At 49.8% G+C, this 13,225-nt stretch overlaps 2 protein-coding genes across 3 annotated transcripts; one reads left to right on the forward strand and one right to left on the reverse strand.

The window, feature by feature from the left end:
- Positions 1–4,730: 4,730 nt before the first annotated feature.
- On the reverse strand, positions 4,731–10,150 carry OSCAR (osteoclast associated Ig-like receptor). 2 transcript variants are annotated; one of them, XM_025985331.2, is made up of 5 exons: positions 10,025–10,150; positions 9,337–9,369; positions 6,694–6,993; positions 5,551–5,832; positions 4,731–5,031 (listed from the first exon to the last, which is right to left on the reverse strand). In XM_025985331.2, exons 1-5 carry the CDS (start codon positions 10,059–10,061, stop codon positions 4,859–4,861), a joined length of 825 nt encoding a protein of 274 aa, XP_025841116.1. In that variant the 5' UTR covers positions 10,062–10,150; the 3' UTR covers positions 4,731–4,858. The 2 variants fall into 2 exon arrangements, with proteins under 2 accessions (XP_025841116.1, XP_025841115.1); XM_025985330.2 differs by lacking the exons at positions 9,337–9,369; positions 10,025–10,150 and having other exon boundaries at positions 6,694–7,305.
- A 756-nt stretch (positions 10,151–10,906) lies between these two features.
- On the forward strand, positions 10,907–13,207 carry NDUFA3 (NADH:ubiquinone oxidoreductase subunit A3). The gene is made up of 4 exons (XM_025985345.2): positions 10,907–11,003; positions 11,226–11,300; positions 12,530–12,607; positions 13,049–13,207. The coding sequence occupies exons 1-4, from the start codon at positions 10,994–10,996 to the stop codon at positions 13,138–13,140; spliced, it is 255 nt and encodes an 84-aa protein (XP_025841130.1). The 5' UTR covers positions 10,907–10,993; the 3' UTR covers positions 13,141–13,207.
- The last annotated feature ends 18 nt before the right edge of the window (positions 13,208–13,225 follow it).

A 13,225-nucleotide genomic window follows, 5' to 3' on the forward strand; every position in this document is an offset into this window, starting at 1 on the left:
ATCTCTCTCTTCTGTTTTGCTATAGTTGTACTGATGAAGATGGCTAATGGTTTCCTAGCATCCAAATTTCCCTTCTTCCTTTAAGTAATAGAACCCACCTGCCCATTTTTAGAAGGTCACATGCTAGAGCCCAGCCACTTTTGCAGCTAGACCTGGCCATAGAACTGAGTTCTGGGATGAGAGTAGAGGAGACATGTTCAAATCCTGGGTCTTATTCTTTAAAAATGATTGTTTCTCTCTGTCTCTGTCTTTCTCTCTTCCTCCTTTCATGGTGCCTCAAAACCACACCGGAAAGCTGCATGTTGACAAGAGCAAAGCTGTTGGTAAACAGTCCCAGACTGTTTCAACTATATAATGTGAAGTGAAAGAGACATAAAATTATATAGTTTTTTTTTTCCTTCTCTTTTTTTACAGCAGCTCAAAGTGCTCCCTCATCAATACAGTGAGTAGCAATTCGGTTAATGCTTTTCTCAGTGAGCATCATGAGAGTAGGGTTTATGCCTGCTGTCATTCCCCGCTTGTCCCCAGCACCCAGCACAGTGCCCCCCCCCCCCCCCCACGTGGAGGGCATTGAAAAAATGTGTGCCAAGTGGATGAATGGGGACCTGGGGGAAGCAAGATTGGGGACCGAAGTGGAAGTCCTAAGGGTGAACATACCTGGGTTTGTGGGAAAAGGAAAGAGGTCTCATTGAAGCTAAGAGTATTAGTTTTGCTATTGCTGTTGTGACAAATTGTCACAAACTAGTAGCCTGAACAAAAATGTTTTCTCTCTCTGTTCTGGAGGTCAGAAGTCCAAAATGGGTTAAGAGTCTGCATTCCTTCTGGAGGCTCTAGGGGAGAATCCAATTCCTTGACTTTTCCAGCTTTAGAGGAGCCTGTATTCCTTGGCTCATTACCCTGCATCACACTGGCCTCTGCTTCTGTCTCTACATTCCCGTCTCTGACTCTGACCTCTTCCTTCTTATAAATAAGGACCCTTGTGACTACATGGAACCTACCTAAATAATCCTGCATAATCTTCCCACCTCATGATGCTTAATTTAATCACACCTAGGAAGTCCCTTTGGCCATGCACAACATTTTCACAGGTTCCAGGAATCAGGACATCACTTGTTGGCAGGGGCAGCAGGGAGCAGTTTTGCATCATTCTGCCCACTGCACAAAGGCAAAAAAAAGTACGGAACTCACTTAGATCATTGTCAGGGTGCTGAGCCTCATCCAGATACACTGTGCACATTTCCTAAGACCTATGCCAGGCTCTGGAGACACAGAAATGAAACGGCCTGGTCCCTCTTGGGAGGAGCTTGTGGTCTATTGGGTGGCAGGGAGAGAATCAGAATACAGTGTAAATACTCAGGGAACTATGGGAACACAGGTGGGCCAGGCAAGCTTGCAGGGGAAACAGCATCTAACCTGAGACCAGAAGGATGAGTGCAGACCCAGGCAAGGGCAGATAGAAAAGGAGAGCTGGTAGAGCTGGTAGCAGATGTGTCACAATCTCACTTCAAACACCTTGTGAGCATTTGTGGGTGACAAAGAAAAGGAACCACTGCCTGGGGGCCCCTAAGGGTGTCGTCGGTTGAGCGTCTGACTCTTGGTTTCTGCTCAGGTCATGATCTCAGGGTCATGGGATCAAGCCCCTCACTGGGCTCTGCACTCAGCATGGAGGCTGCTTGAGATGCTCTCCCCCTCCCTCTGTGCCCATTCCCCCTTCTAAAATAAATAAATAAATCTTAAAAAAAGAAAAGAAAAAAGAAAAAGGAACCACTGCCTCAGGAATGGTGAATTGCTTTGCAATGGTTAAATGTAATAATGTTCCCCTTTCTCTTCCTCATTCAAAAGTGGAAGTGACAGGAGCACCTGGGTGGCTCAGTTGGTTGGGTGGCCAACTCATGGTTTCTGCTCAGGTCGTGGTTTCAAGGTCCCGAGATCCAGGCCTGTGTCGGGCTCTGTGCTTAGCGAGGAGTCTGCTTGAAGATCCTCTCTCCCTCTCCCTGTGCTTCTCACCCTGCTCACACGTGCTTTCTCTCTAAATAAATAAATAAATACATATTTTTTTCTTTTAAAAGATTTTGTTTACTCATGAGAGACAGAGAGAGAGGCAGAGACACAGGCAGAGGAAGAAGCAGGCTCCCCACAGGGAGCCAGATGCAGACTTGATCCCAGAGCGTGGGATCATGACCTGAGCAGAAGGCAGATGCTCTACCACTGAGCCACCCAGGTGCCCCAATAAATAAATATTTAAAAGTAAAAATAATAATAGTCTATTTATAATATTATTTATCAATAACGTTCTAGTTTTCATCTGGCTAACCTTTATTCCTTTCTCATTCTCGTACACACATTTTCCGCCTCAGAGCACTTCTAACCACTCAAAACTCATGTGTTCCATTCCTGATTTATGTCTAATTTTGGTAGAGCACACATCCTCTTCTGTTGTTATTAAAATTTCCAATGTCCCTTCCCCCTCTCCCCACTTACTGAAGAAGAGACCTTCAAGTTTTTGGATAAGTAAATGCATAGGTTGGTTGATGGATACTGAATAAGTATAATAAATAGGTGAGTGGATTAATAAATTAACTGATTAGTAAAGGGAGGAATGGGTGAATGGATGTGAGAATGAATGAGTGATGGGTATAAGGGCAAAAGAAAGGACAGATATTTAAATAAGAGCAAGAAAAAAAACAAATAAGAGCAAGAGGAAAGGGGATGGGTGGATGAATAGAAAGAAACTAGGATGAGAATCAATGAACAAAAGGATGGATGACAATGAATGACTGGGATAAGTGGTTGAATAGTAAAGGAACTAATGAATGAATAGATGGAGCCTCCTGGTGTGACACTGACTTCCTGTATGACTAGGGGAGCTCCATGCCACCCTTCCATTCCACCATTTTCCCATCCATAAAATGAGAAGATTGGATTTGATGACTTTGCAGCCCCATCCACATCTGGTTCCTTCATGTGAACCTGGGTCTCTGCTTCTCCCTTGACTTCCGATATCCACACGCAGTTCACAGAGAGATTGCCCAGGGCATGCTCCACAGGAGTCCCCATTGGTACTAAGTGCAAACCCAGAAAGTCCTGCTTGGAAGTCCCTCCTCTTGTCTCTTCAGCAAAAGTCAATGAACCCAGGTGGCTACTTTGATTCCAAAATTTCAGTGCTGCTGAATTTCAGTACCCAAATCTCAACTACTAGGAGAACTGGGTGTTGAAATAGCATCATTTTACACTGTTTATCCATATTTTGAATTTACTGGTCTTTATACAAGTCCAGAAATCAGTTTCTGTAACCAAAGAACAAATATTGCTCAACTTCTTAAAGTCATGTCTCACCGTGTATGTTAGGCATGTGAGCTGTTGTATCAATGAAAGGAGTCGTGATCAGCATTTTAAATAAAACAGATTATAATAAAATAGTGGAAGTAGATATTGCTTCATAGAACTTGAATTCTAGTTTATAGATGTAAGTGGATGCATGTACAGGGCTGTGATGTAAGCTTTGCTTCCTACTCAATGTCTCCCCAAAACGGAGTGAATAGGTTAAAACAGCTGATCTGCGCTTTTATGATCTCTCTCCACATGTTGGGAACATGTTTGGTTCTCTTGAACCAAGAGGGTAGATATTTTTAGTTTCCTCTTTCACAGACGACAATTCAAGAGACTCTAGAGATTGCTCAAGGCTATCCCACTAGTGAGTGATGGAGCTGGGGCTGTCCAAAAAATGGAATTTATCCTCTCCTTGATAAAGTGGGGAGAGAAGGAGGGGAAGGTGGAAAATTTAGTAACAAAAGAAGAGGATGTATGCTCCATCAATATTAGGCATAATGCAGGTGCCTGGGTGGCTCAGTGGTTGACTGTCTGCCTTCAGCTTGGGTCCTGATCCTAAGGTCCTGGGATTGAGTCCTGCATCAGGCTTCCCACAGGGAGCCTGTTTCTCCCTCTGCCTCTGTCTCTGCCTCTCTCTGTGTGTCTCTCATGAATAAATAAATAAAATCTAAACACACACACACACACACACACGCGCGCGCGCGCACACACACACAAAACCCACAATGCTGAAAGCAGCCAAGAGTCGGTGGGAAGCGGGCAGGTGCAATGTATAAATGTCTAGGTCAAAGCTCTTGTGTGCACACTGCTCTTGCTGTAGACTTGGCAACAGACTCTGCTTAATCATAACAATGACTCAAGAAAACAACCTGCACTGCACACAAACGAAGCTGTATAGGGAAAAAGTTCTACCTTGTCTGATCTTGGTCTAGACTTTGGTGAAGGTCTGAGGAGGTGTTCAGAAGAGGTTTGCTTGGCGACCAAGAATGATGTCATGAAGGAAATGGTAGTGAATTGCTTAAAAGTTCAGCTGGAACATGCACAATGGAAAACAAACAAACAAACAAACAAACCCTATAACTTCATTCCAGTCCTGTGCATCTGGTAGAAACTACAGTTATATAAGAGCTAACATTTACTGAGTGTTTACTATAGGCCAGTCACTTTTAAGGGCTTTGTGTGTATTGCCCACTTAATCCTACAACAAGACTACGAAGTGGGTATTATCACTGAGCCCATTTTACAGTTAGGGTAATTTAGACTTGGGAGAGGTCGCTTTCCTAATATCCCAGTGAGTGAGCAGCAGCACTGGGACTCAAACCCAGGCCTCGTGACTAGGAAGACACAACCATAGATAGAGCCTTCCACTGATCTACTAGAGGAATGACCCAGAAGGGAGCTAGAGAACACAGTAGGAAGTTTATTGTGACTCAGAAGCTGAGCTCAGCCAGAAGGACTGAGGGGCTCTTGAAAGGGCCTGTCCAACCCCAGGAAACCTATTTCTTCTCCCCATCTCTGGGAAGTCTTCTCACACATGGAGGCATCTGTATCCAGTCCTCTGGGGCTCAGAGCCTGACGCTGCCTGGGTGCGACTCTGGCTGTGCCAGTCAAAAACAACCAGTGTACCCAGGGAGATGAGGACCAGGCCAGCCAACCCCAGGCGGACGAGATTGCTCTGAGTGTAGTCCAAGGAGCCTGAGCCTGTGGGACAGCAAGAGAGAGGCCTTCAGCTCCAGAACCCAGAGTCTGGGCCTGCCATCCGGGTCTTGAACCTACAGGGTGATAGTGGGGACACAGCTCCCAGTCTCAAAGTTGAGATGGGTCAGTGGGAGCAGGGGTCCTGGACTCCTGGGTCTGGGAGAAGGGGGTAGAGTCATTACCCCTAGACTGGGGAGCAGGGAGGAATCAGGGGCCTGGATCCTTGGGCTGGGGAGCAGGAAGAGGCTGGGAACCCAGACACCTGGGATAGGGAGCAGGGAGGAACCAGGTCCCAGACCCCAGGGTTGGGGAGCAGGGAGGAACCCGAGGCCTGGATCCCCTGGCTGGGGAGTAGGGGGCAAAGGGGGGGCTGGATCCCTGGGCTGGGGAGTAGGGAGGGACAGGGGGCCCGGACTCCCGGCAGGGGGAGTAGGGAGAGGCTGGGGGCCCGGACCCCTAGATTGGGGAGCAGGGAGGCACCCACCAGGGAGCAGGGGCTGCGGCCGGGCGCCCGGCCCTTACCGTCAGCGCGGATGACCAGCGGCTCGCTGCGCAGCGACAGCACGTACGGGGAGGACGGCGTGTGGTAGTAGCAGCTGTAGGTGCCCGGCGCGCGGGCTCCGGGCAGCGGGAAGTCGGCCCAGGGCTCCGCCGAGTCGCGGTACTGCAGCGGCGCCGCCACCCCCACGCGGTACAGCGCGAAGCTCATGCCCCGCAGGCGGCCGGCGCAGCGCAGGCTCACGTTGGCATCGGGCGCCACCACCGGCCCGGGCAGCGCCACGAGCGATGGTCGCGGCAGCTGGTCTGCGAGGGGCACGGGCGGGGGCGAGCGCTGGCGCGGGGCTGGCCCCCCGGCCCTGCGCCCCTCCTCCCGCTCCCCCGGCCCTGTGCCCCCGGGCCTGGCCCCCTTCTCCCGCTGCCTCCGCCTCCTGCTCTCGTTCCCTCTCCCCCGCTCACCGACGCCCCTGCCCTACCTCACTCTGCATTTCTCTCCCTCCTTCCCAACATCTCTTTGTGTCTCTCGTTATTTCTGCTTCTGTGTCCTTTGCATCCTAGTCGGTGGCTCGTCCTGTATCTTCATCCCCGAGCACACCTTTCTCTTGCAGTCTCTGCCTCTGTGTCCCCGGATGTCCCCTTGTCTGTCTGCCTGTGGTTCACTGAAATTCTCTTTGTACGTCCCTGTTTTAATCTCCCCCGCGCTGTGTGTTTCACTACCCTGGATCTCCGAGGCAGTGTCTGCCGAATGGTTTCTTCTGGTGCTTCTGGGTTTCTCCCAAGGTTTCCTAACCACAGTACTCGTCACATTTTGGATAAATCCAGATAACTCTTTGTTGTATGGGGTGAGGATGGAGGTTGTCCTGTGCATTGTTGGGTGTTTTGCAGCAATTCTGGTAGTAGGGATAGCCCAAAAATATAGTGACAACCAGAAATGTCTCCAGGTATTGCCAAAGGTCACCTGGGAGGCACAGTCGTCCCTAGTAAAGAATCATCCATTTCTCTTGTTCTCTTTCCCTCATGTAGCAATTTTTGCTCTGGGTCATTGTACAAGCCTGTCTCTGTATGTCTTTTTCCGTATCTCCTGTATCTCTCAGTCCCTCCTTCTCCCTCCCTCATCACACCCCAAAGTCCCTTCTTTCCCCTCAGTGCCCCACGCCAGGACCTCACCTGTCACCAGCAGTTCCAGTGTATCACTGGGGTGGGACCAGATGCCCAGGTCCCAGCCAAGACTCCGGTAGCAGCAGTGGTAACTGCCCCCCTGGGCTGGGGTCACCTCCTCCAGGAAGAACTCTGCCAGCTCCATGGACACATCCCGGTACAGCACAGGAGTGATTTCTCCAGACTTGAAGAGTGCAAACCTCCAGGCAAGTTGAGGTGCCTGGCACCTCAAGGTCACGTTGACCCCAGGGGTTACAATTGCAGCAGGCTGAGCCTCCAGCCATGGCTTGGGGTATAAGGCTGGGGAGACTGAATAAACAGAACTCCTGGGTCCCTGGGCTTCCTGGGCAGGTGGGGTGGGAAGAGAATCACCTGGGGCAGTCCCTGCCTCTTTCTCAACCTCAGTTCCCTGCTTATAAAATAGGGAAGGCGCTGGACCCCAGTCAAGGATTGTCAAGACTAGCTGCAAATTAGAATAGCAGGGCCACTCCTGAGCTTTCTTGACTCCATGTTTTTTAAACATAGTGTCAAGGGATTGGGTCCCTGAAATCTGCAATTTTAAATTGTTCTTCAGACTATTTGTATCATAGTCAGCATATTTCAGTAGTTGCCAAATTTGCTATCTACTGCGGGGGGGGGAGGGGTGGGGAGGTATATCCCTACCTCAGACCATTCCCCAATACCAATTCCAGGTTAAATGTTTTATTTTACTGTAAAAGTATTAGAAGAAAATATAGGAAAATATATCTGTCTTGGGGGTAGAAAAAGCTATCTTAAAATACAGAACAAAAAAATTCAGAAGAGACAAGGTTAATTAATTTGATGACTGCAAAATTTTGAAGTTGTATATGAGACTAGACAAATGGAGCTAGAAAACAATCAACAGCACTGGCAGAAATGACTTATTCATTCATCACATAGATTAAGAGTATAGAAAGAAATCCCAAACCCAGCTGAGTTGAAAATTGGACAAAACATGAATAAGGCAGTACACAAAAGAGGAAATCCAAGGTGTGAAAACACATAGGGAGCGGGGGAAGTTGCTTAATGTTACTAGTAATCTTTTTTAAAAATTTAAACAACAGTAAGATATTTTTGCCTATCAGGTTGTCAAAAATTAAAACAATTGTTTATCTCCTGTTTAAGTGAAGATGTGGTGAAACAGGTAGGTAGGTATACTTGAGTGCACCTTTTGTGAAGGCAGTTCATTCATCTCTTTCTATCAAAATCCACAAAGGGCATGCCCTAATAATTCCATTGTTTCACCCTAGACAGACATACACACAGAGGCACAACAAGCTCACTTTGGAGCACTCTTTGAAGCATTAATTAGGGTGAGACTGGAGAAAGACCCTGGAAACAACCTAAATATATATCAAGAGGGCCAAATAAACTAGACTCCAACCATACATAGCAAATGGTAAGCAGCAGTTTAAAAAAATGTAGTTAGTTATAATAATATAGAAACATCTCCAAGAGAGATTGTAAAGTGAGAAATAGAAGATGCAGAACAACATGGGTCATGAAATATCAATCTTGCCTTGGTAAGAAAACAAAGTATATAAGTACATATATGAGTCTGAATGCATGGAAATTTTTTGGTAAGGAATCACAGCTTATTTAAGGAAGATGCAGAAGGGGAAGAGGGAGGTTATATGTCCTTTGGTAATGACTTTTTAAACCATGAATATATGTTAGCTGTATCATTAAAAACTATTAATTTAAAATAAATTGATAGTTAAGGTGGTTTTCAGTGGTTTTCCAGGTGATTCTTGTTTGAAGGTGTAGTGTAGTGAGGAGGTTTGAGAGAAAGAGATCGCACCCATCGGAAAACCTAGAAGGAAACTCAAGGCTCTCTCAGGATGGAGGATCCCTACTCCTGTCCAAATGGGCTTCCAAATGGGGGAATAATTGGCACTGGCCAGAGATCCTATTTCTTGAGCCCTGCACTACACCAAGCTCTGAGTCAAGGGTTTTACAACATGATTTTGAAAATTTATTTAAAAAATATTTTTTAAATGTAATGTCTACACTGGGATGCCTGTGTGGCTCAGTGGTTGAGCTCAGGGTGTGATCTCGGGTTCTTGGGATCGAATCCTACATCGGGCTCCCCTGGGGGAGCCTGCTTTTCCCTCTGCCGGTGTCTCTGCCTCTCTCTGTGTGTCTCTCATGAATAAATAAAATATTTAAAAAAATAAAAATAATCTCTACACCCAACATGGAGCTCAAACTCACAACCCCAAGATCAAGAGTCCCACGCTCTACGGACTGAGCTAGCCAGGCTCCCAGTATACATGGGTGATTTTATTAAATCCTCACAATAGCCTATTTCACAGAGAAGGAAACTGAATAGCAAGTGGTGCTTTGTTCAAAGTTGCAAGTGAATAATATGGTGAAAGTGGGGTTCTAGCTTAGAGATCTTTAGTTCCAAAGTTCATGGTCTTTACTACTCACCTATCCTGGTCATTAAAGGGAGTAAGATGAGAAGGAAAGAAAGGAGGGAGAAAGGGAAGGAAAAGATGTAAGAAGAGAGGAGCGGGAGGGAGGGAAATCTGGAAATCTGGGGTGAGCTTGGGCACCAAAATAAAATCTGAGTAGTTGGAAATGGGCTGTCAGTGGCTTACAGCTGAATGGCTGGGGGATATTACTCACCAGTTGGAGTGATGTCTGAATGACACAGAGGCCCTGTAGATCACGGAGGGGCTAAGTCTTTTCAAAGTTCTAGGCTTCTCCCAGCTCCACCTCACTGCAAACCCAGGAATCTAAATCTTCCTCTGGGAAACAGGAATCTTACCCATATGTCCTCTTTCAGTAGCCAGAATTGCAGGCTCTTAATCCCTGCCTACTTCATTAGTCTGAAGTCTGGCCCCAGCCCCCTTTCTATCTTGCCTCTACACCCAGTGTCCAGATCCCTGGACTCCACCTTTTCCAGGAGACAGTAATCTGAGCCCACAGTGTCTCCTCCCTGGGGTCCAGGAGTCTGGGTCCCCAGCTCCCTTCTTTCCCAGAGACCCAGGTCTTCTGGCTTCCTCTTCTTCCCACATCAGAGTCTAGGATTCTACATTTGTCATTCCCAGGAGTTCAGTCCTTAGGAAGGAATTCAAGACCTCTGTGTGCTCCTGTGTTAGGACCCAAGGATCTGGGTCCTGTCCCCTTATTCTGGGTCTAGAATTCTGAACCCTCAGCTAGTGCTGTCTGACCATCCCGCACCTACCCTCAGAGGGACTCAGTAGTCCTCTTCCGTTCCCTCTCCCTGCTCAGAGTGTCCAGGTCCCCAGAGCCTGTCTCTCTGCACCCAAGCCAGCCTGGGACCCAGGGAGAAGGGGAAGGGGTGGCTCACAGAGGATCAGCAGCTCGAGGATCAGCGCCAGAGCCATGGTGGGCAGATCTTGGCTGGAGCAGAAGCAGGAGCCAGGGCTCAGCGGTGCCCTCTCACTTCTCAGGAAATGCAATACCAGAAAGCCAGAGCTCTGTTTAAGGAAGGGAGGAGGGAAGTGGGGGCCTCTGGGTGACTGTGTCACAGCCCCATGGTGCTGTGGAAAAGCCTGGGAGATGGGGCAGTCATAACCAGTTGTGTTCACTAATTAAACTTAAAAAAAAAAAAAAAAAAAGACTAAAACTAGCACCTATGATGTGCCATACCCTGTGCTGCGCTATTCTGGGGACACAGAGAAGGATCAGACCCCATTACTGCCCTAGAGAAGCTCCCAGTCTGATGTAAAAACAGAGGCAGACCAGGTGAGTTTAAAAAAAAAAAAAAAAAAAAAAAAAAAAAGTCATATGTGGCACTGAGAGAGTCCACAGAAGGCCCCTAACCCTTCTGGGATGAGACTTAAAGCTTCCAGGATGAACTGATTTTGAGCTGCTACCTCAAATGATAGCTAAGTTATCTGTCCTCTCCCAGCCTCCGCTTCTTCATCTGTGAAATGGGCTTTCATGAGTCAACTCTAAAATGAGGACTATTGCATTCTGCCTCGGATGAGTCGCAGCTGCAGGACTGGGAGTACTCCTCAGGCACGACTCCTAGGCGGAGACAGATTTGCACTTAAATCTGCAGTGCCGCCTGCTTTCTTTCCGGGGATTCTGACAGCTGTCCTGCTCCAGTGCGCGCGTGCGGACTCAGGCTGCGGGGGCTCGAGCGCGGGGACCACAACTCCCAGAGCGCTTCGCGTCCTCGCCACAGCCCCGGGCCGCAGTTCTGTGCCAGTGCGCATGCGCACACTCAGATTGCGGAGCCTCGGGCGCGGGAACCACAACTCCCAGAGTGCTCCGGCCGCTTGCTGCCGCCGCCGCCGCCGCCGAGACCAAGATGGCCGGGAGTAAGTGAGGGCGCCCGCGGCGCGCTGGGTCCGCTGGTTCCCGGAGCCCCGGTGGTGCCGGCGCTGGGGCACGGCGGAGCCTCCGTGCAGGCGGTGGGGGCAGGGCCACAGGGGGGCGCCGAGATCACGAGAGGGCTCCTCCGGGGCGGGGGTGGCGCGAGAGGGTTAGAGGTCACCGGAGGCGTCCCCTGCAGGAATGACCCTCCTCGCCCTCCCCTCCAGGACTCGCCGCCTTCCTCAAGGATGCCTGGGCCAAAGAGCCGGTGCTGGTCGCGTCCTTCACCATCGGGGGCCTCGGTGCGTGAGCGTGCAGTGCCCTCACCCAAGGTCCCGTCGCTCCCCACTAGCGCTCTGCCCTGTACCCTCAACGTTCTAGGGCCCCTCGTGTGTCTGCACCCCGCCCCAGCTCCACTATTAGGACCACCCTGTACACACCTACCTGGGGGGTCCATGACCCTCCCCCACCCCACCCCACCCTCAGGGCGAGGTTCTCAGAGCACGGTCAGAATCCTACCACTCCTCACCCTTGCCCCCCCCCCCGCCCCGCCCCACCCCACACTAAGCTTGGAGTGATCAAGGGCTGGGGAATCTCCGGTGAAAAGCCTCTTCCGGGCTGCCTTGACTGACAGCTTCTGTTCTAGAGCAGGGCTGCTCAGACTTTAACGTGCGGGAGGTCTTGGCAGGCTCTCGGCATAGGTCAGGGATGGGCAGGGAATGCGGCATCTCCCCCAGGTCCCAGGTCCTGTCAGCGCTGCTGGTCTGCAGGCCGCCCGCAGCCCGCTGAGGTTCTAGAGCAGTTGTCCCCCGTGGCTAGCAGCCACAGGCCACACCGGCCACCGAGCGCCTGAAACCGAACCACTGTGAATTGAGCTGGGTAGGCTTTGTGTAAAGTACACACTGGATTGCAAAGCGAGTGACAGGTATATGAAATATCTCTGCTTCTTTCATGTTGATGGGGTGTTGAAATGATGTTTCCAATATGCCAGGTTAAGTCATTTTTAAAAACTCACTTGTATCTTTTATTTTTATGTGCCTGTTAGAAGGTGTGAAACTAAATATGTGGCTCTTATGTTTCTGCTGGACAGTGCTGGCCTAGAACATTCTTTTTACCCCCCACCCCTGCCCTACTCCCTGGGACTCCTGGTGCCCACCCTAGGTGGACTGTGATTTCTGAGACAACCCTTCCTTTCCTCGGTTTGTAACAGTTCATGATTCCACTGGAAGATCCCCAAACCATTCCTCTCACCCACTACCTTGTGCTCCCTGACCACCTCTACACCTCTATACTCATGCCCTCGTTCTGTGACCACCCCCATGTCTTCCCTCTTCTGTGCCCTCTAGGTCCCATTCCCGCTCCATCCACTGATAAGTGGGGATCTCAGAATGCCATGGGGTCTCCTGGAGGGGCAGGACCTCCCCGCTCCCCTCCTCCCAAGTACCTGACTCCTAGTTTGCTGAGGTTCAGCTTCTACCCCTCCCCTGTCCTGAAAGCCACCTTCTCCTGGGCCTCACCCGTCTCTCCACAGCTGTGATTCTGCCCATCTTCAGTCCCTTCACCAAATATGCCACCATGATCAACCAGGCCACACCCTACAACTATCCAGGTGAGTGGGAGCTGGAGGGCTGGCCCAAAGCAGGGGTGGAGGGTGAGGAGGGACCTTCCTGCGCTGGGGGAGGAATAATCATGGGTAGGTTCTTCCTCAGCAGGGATCTGAGAACCTGCTGTGTGGACTGGACTTTCTTTTTTCTGAGATCTGATCCATGTGCCATAAAAATCATTTCCTGTCTGTTTTTGCACTTTTGAGTTTCTGTTGTCATTCCAGATTTGTATTCCTTTCTGGACTTTTGTCATTCTAGGTGTCTGTCCTGTTTCTGTCTCTGCTTTTCTGTACCTCCAGGTCTCTATCTCACTGCTTCTCTCTGCATCCCCTCTCTCACCTCTCCCCTGGGGTCCCATTTCTCTCTTTGAGTCCAAACTGACAGACTAGCCTTTATGGGCCTCCCAAGACCTGCTGGTCTCAATGGCCCACCCTCCTGCCCCACAGTGCCCCTCCGAGATGATGGGAACATGCCTGACGTGCCCAGCCACCCCCAGGACCCCCAGGGACCCAGCCTGGAGTGGCTGAAGAAATTGTGAGCACCTCTGGTGATATGGAGGTGGCCCCTTCCCTGTAGTCAATAAAATGCATAGAGTGACCCCAGAATCTGAGCTTGAGTGTGAT

The sequence above is a fragment of the Vulpes vulpes genome, chromosome 1 (genome assembly GCF_048418805.1).
Source record: "Vulpes vulpes isolate BD-2025 chromosome 1, VulVul3, whole genome shotgun sequence".
Lineage (NCBI taxonomy): Eukaryota > Metazoa > Chordata > Mammalia > Carnivora > Canidae > Vulpes > Vulpes vulpes.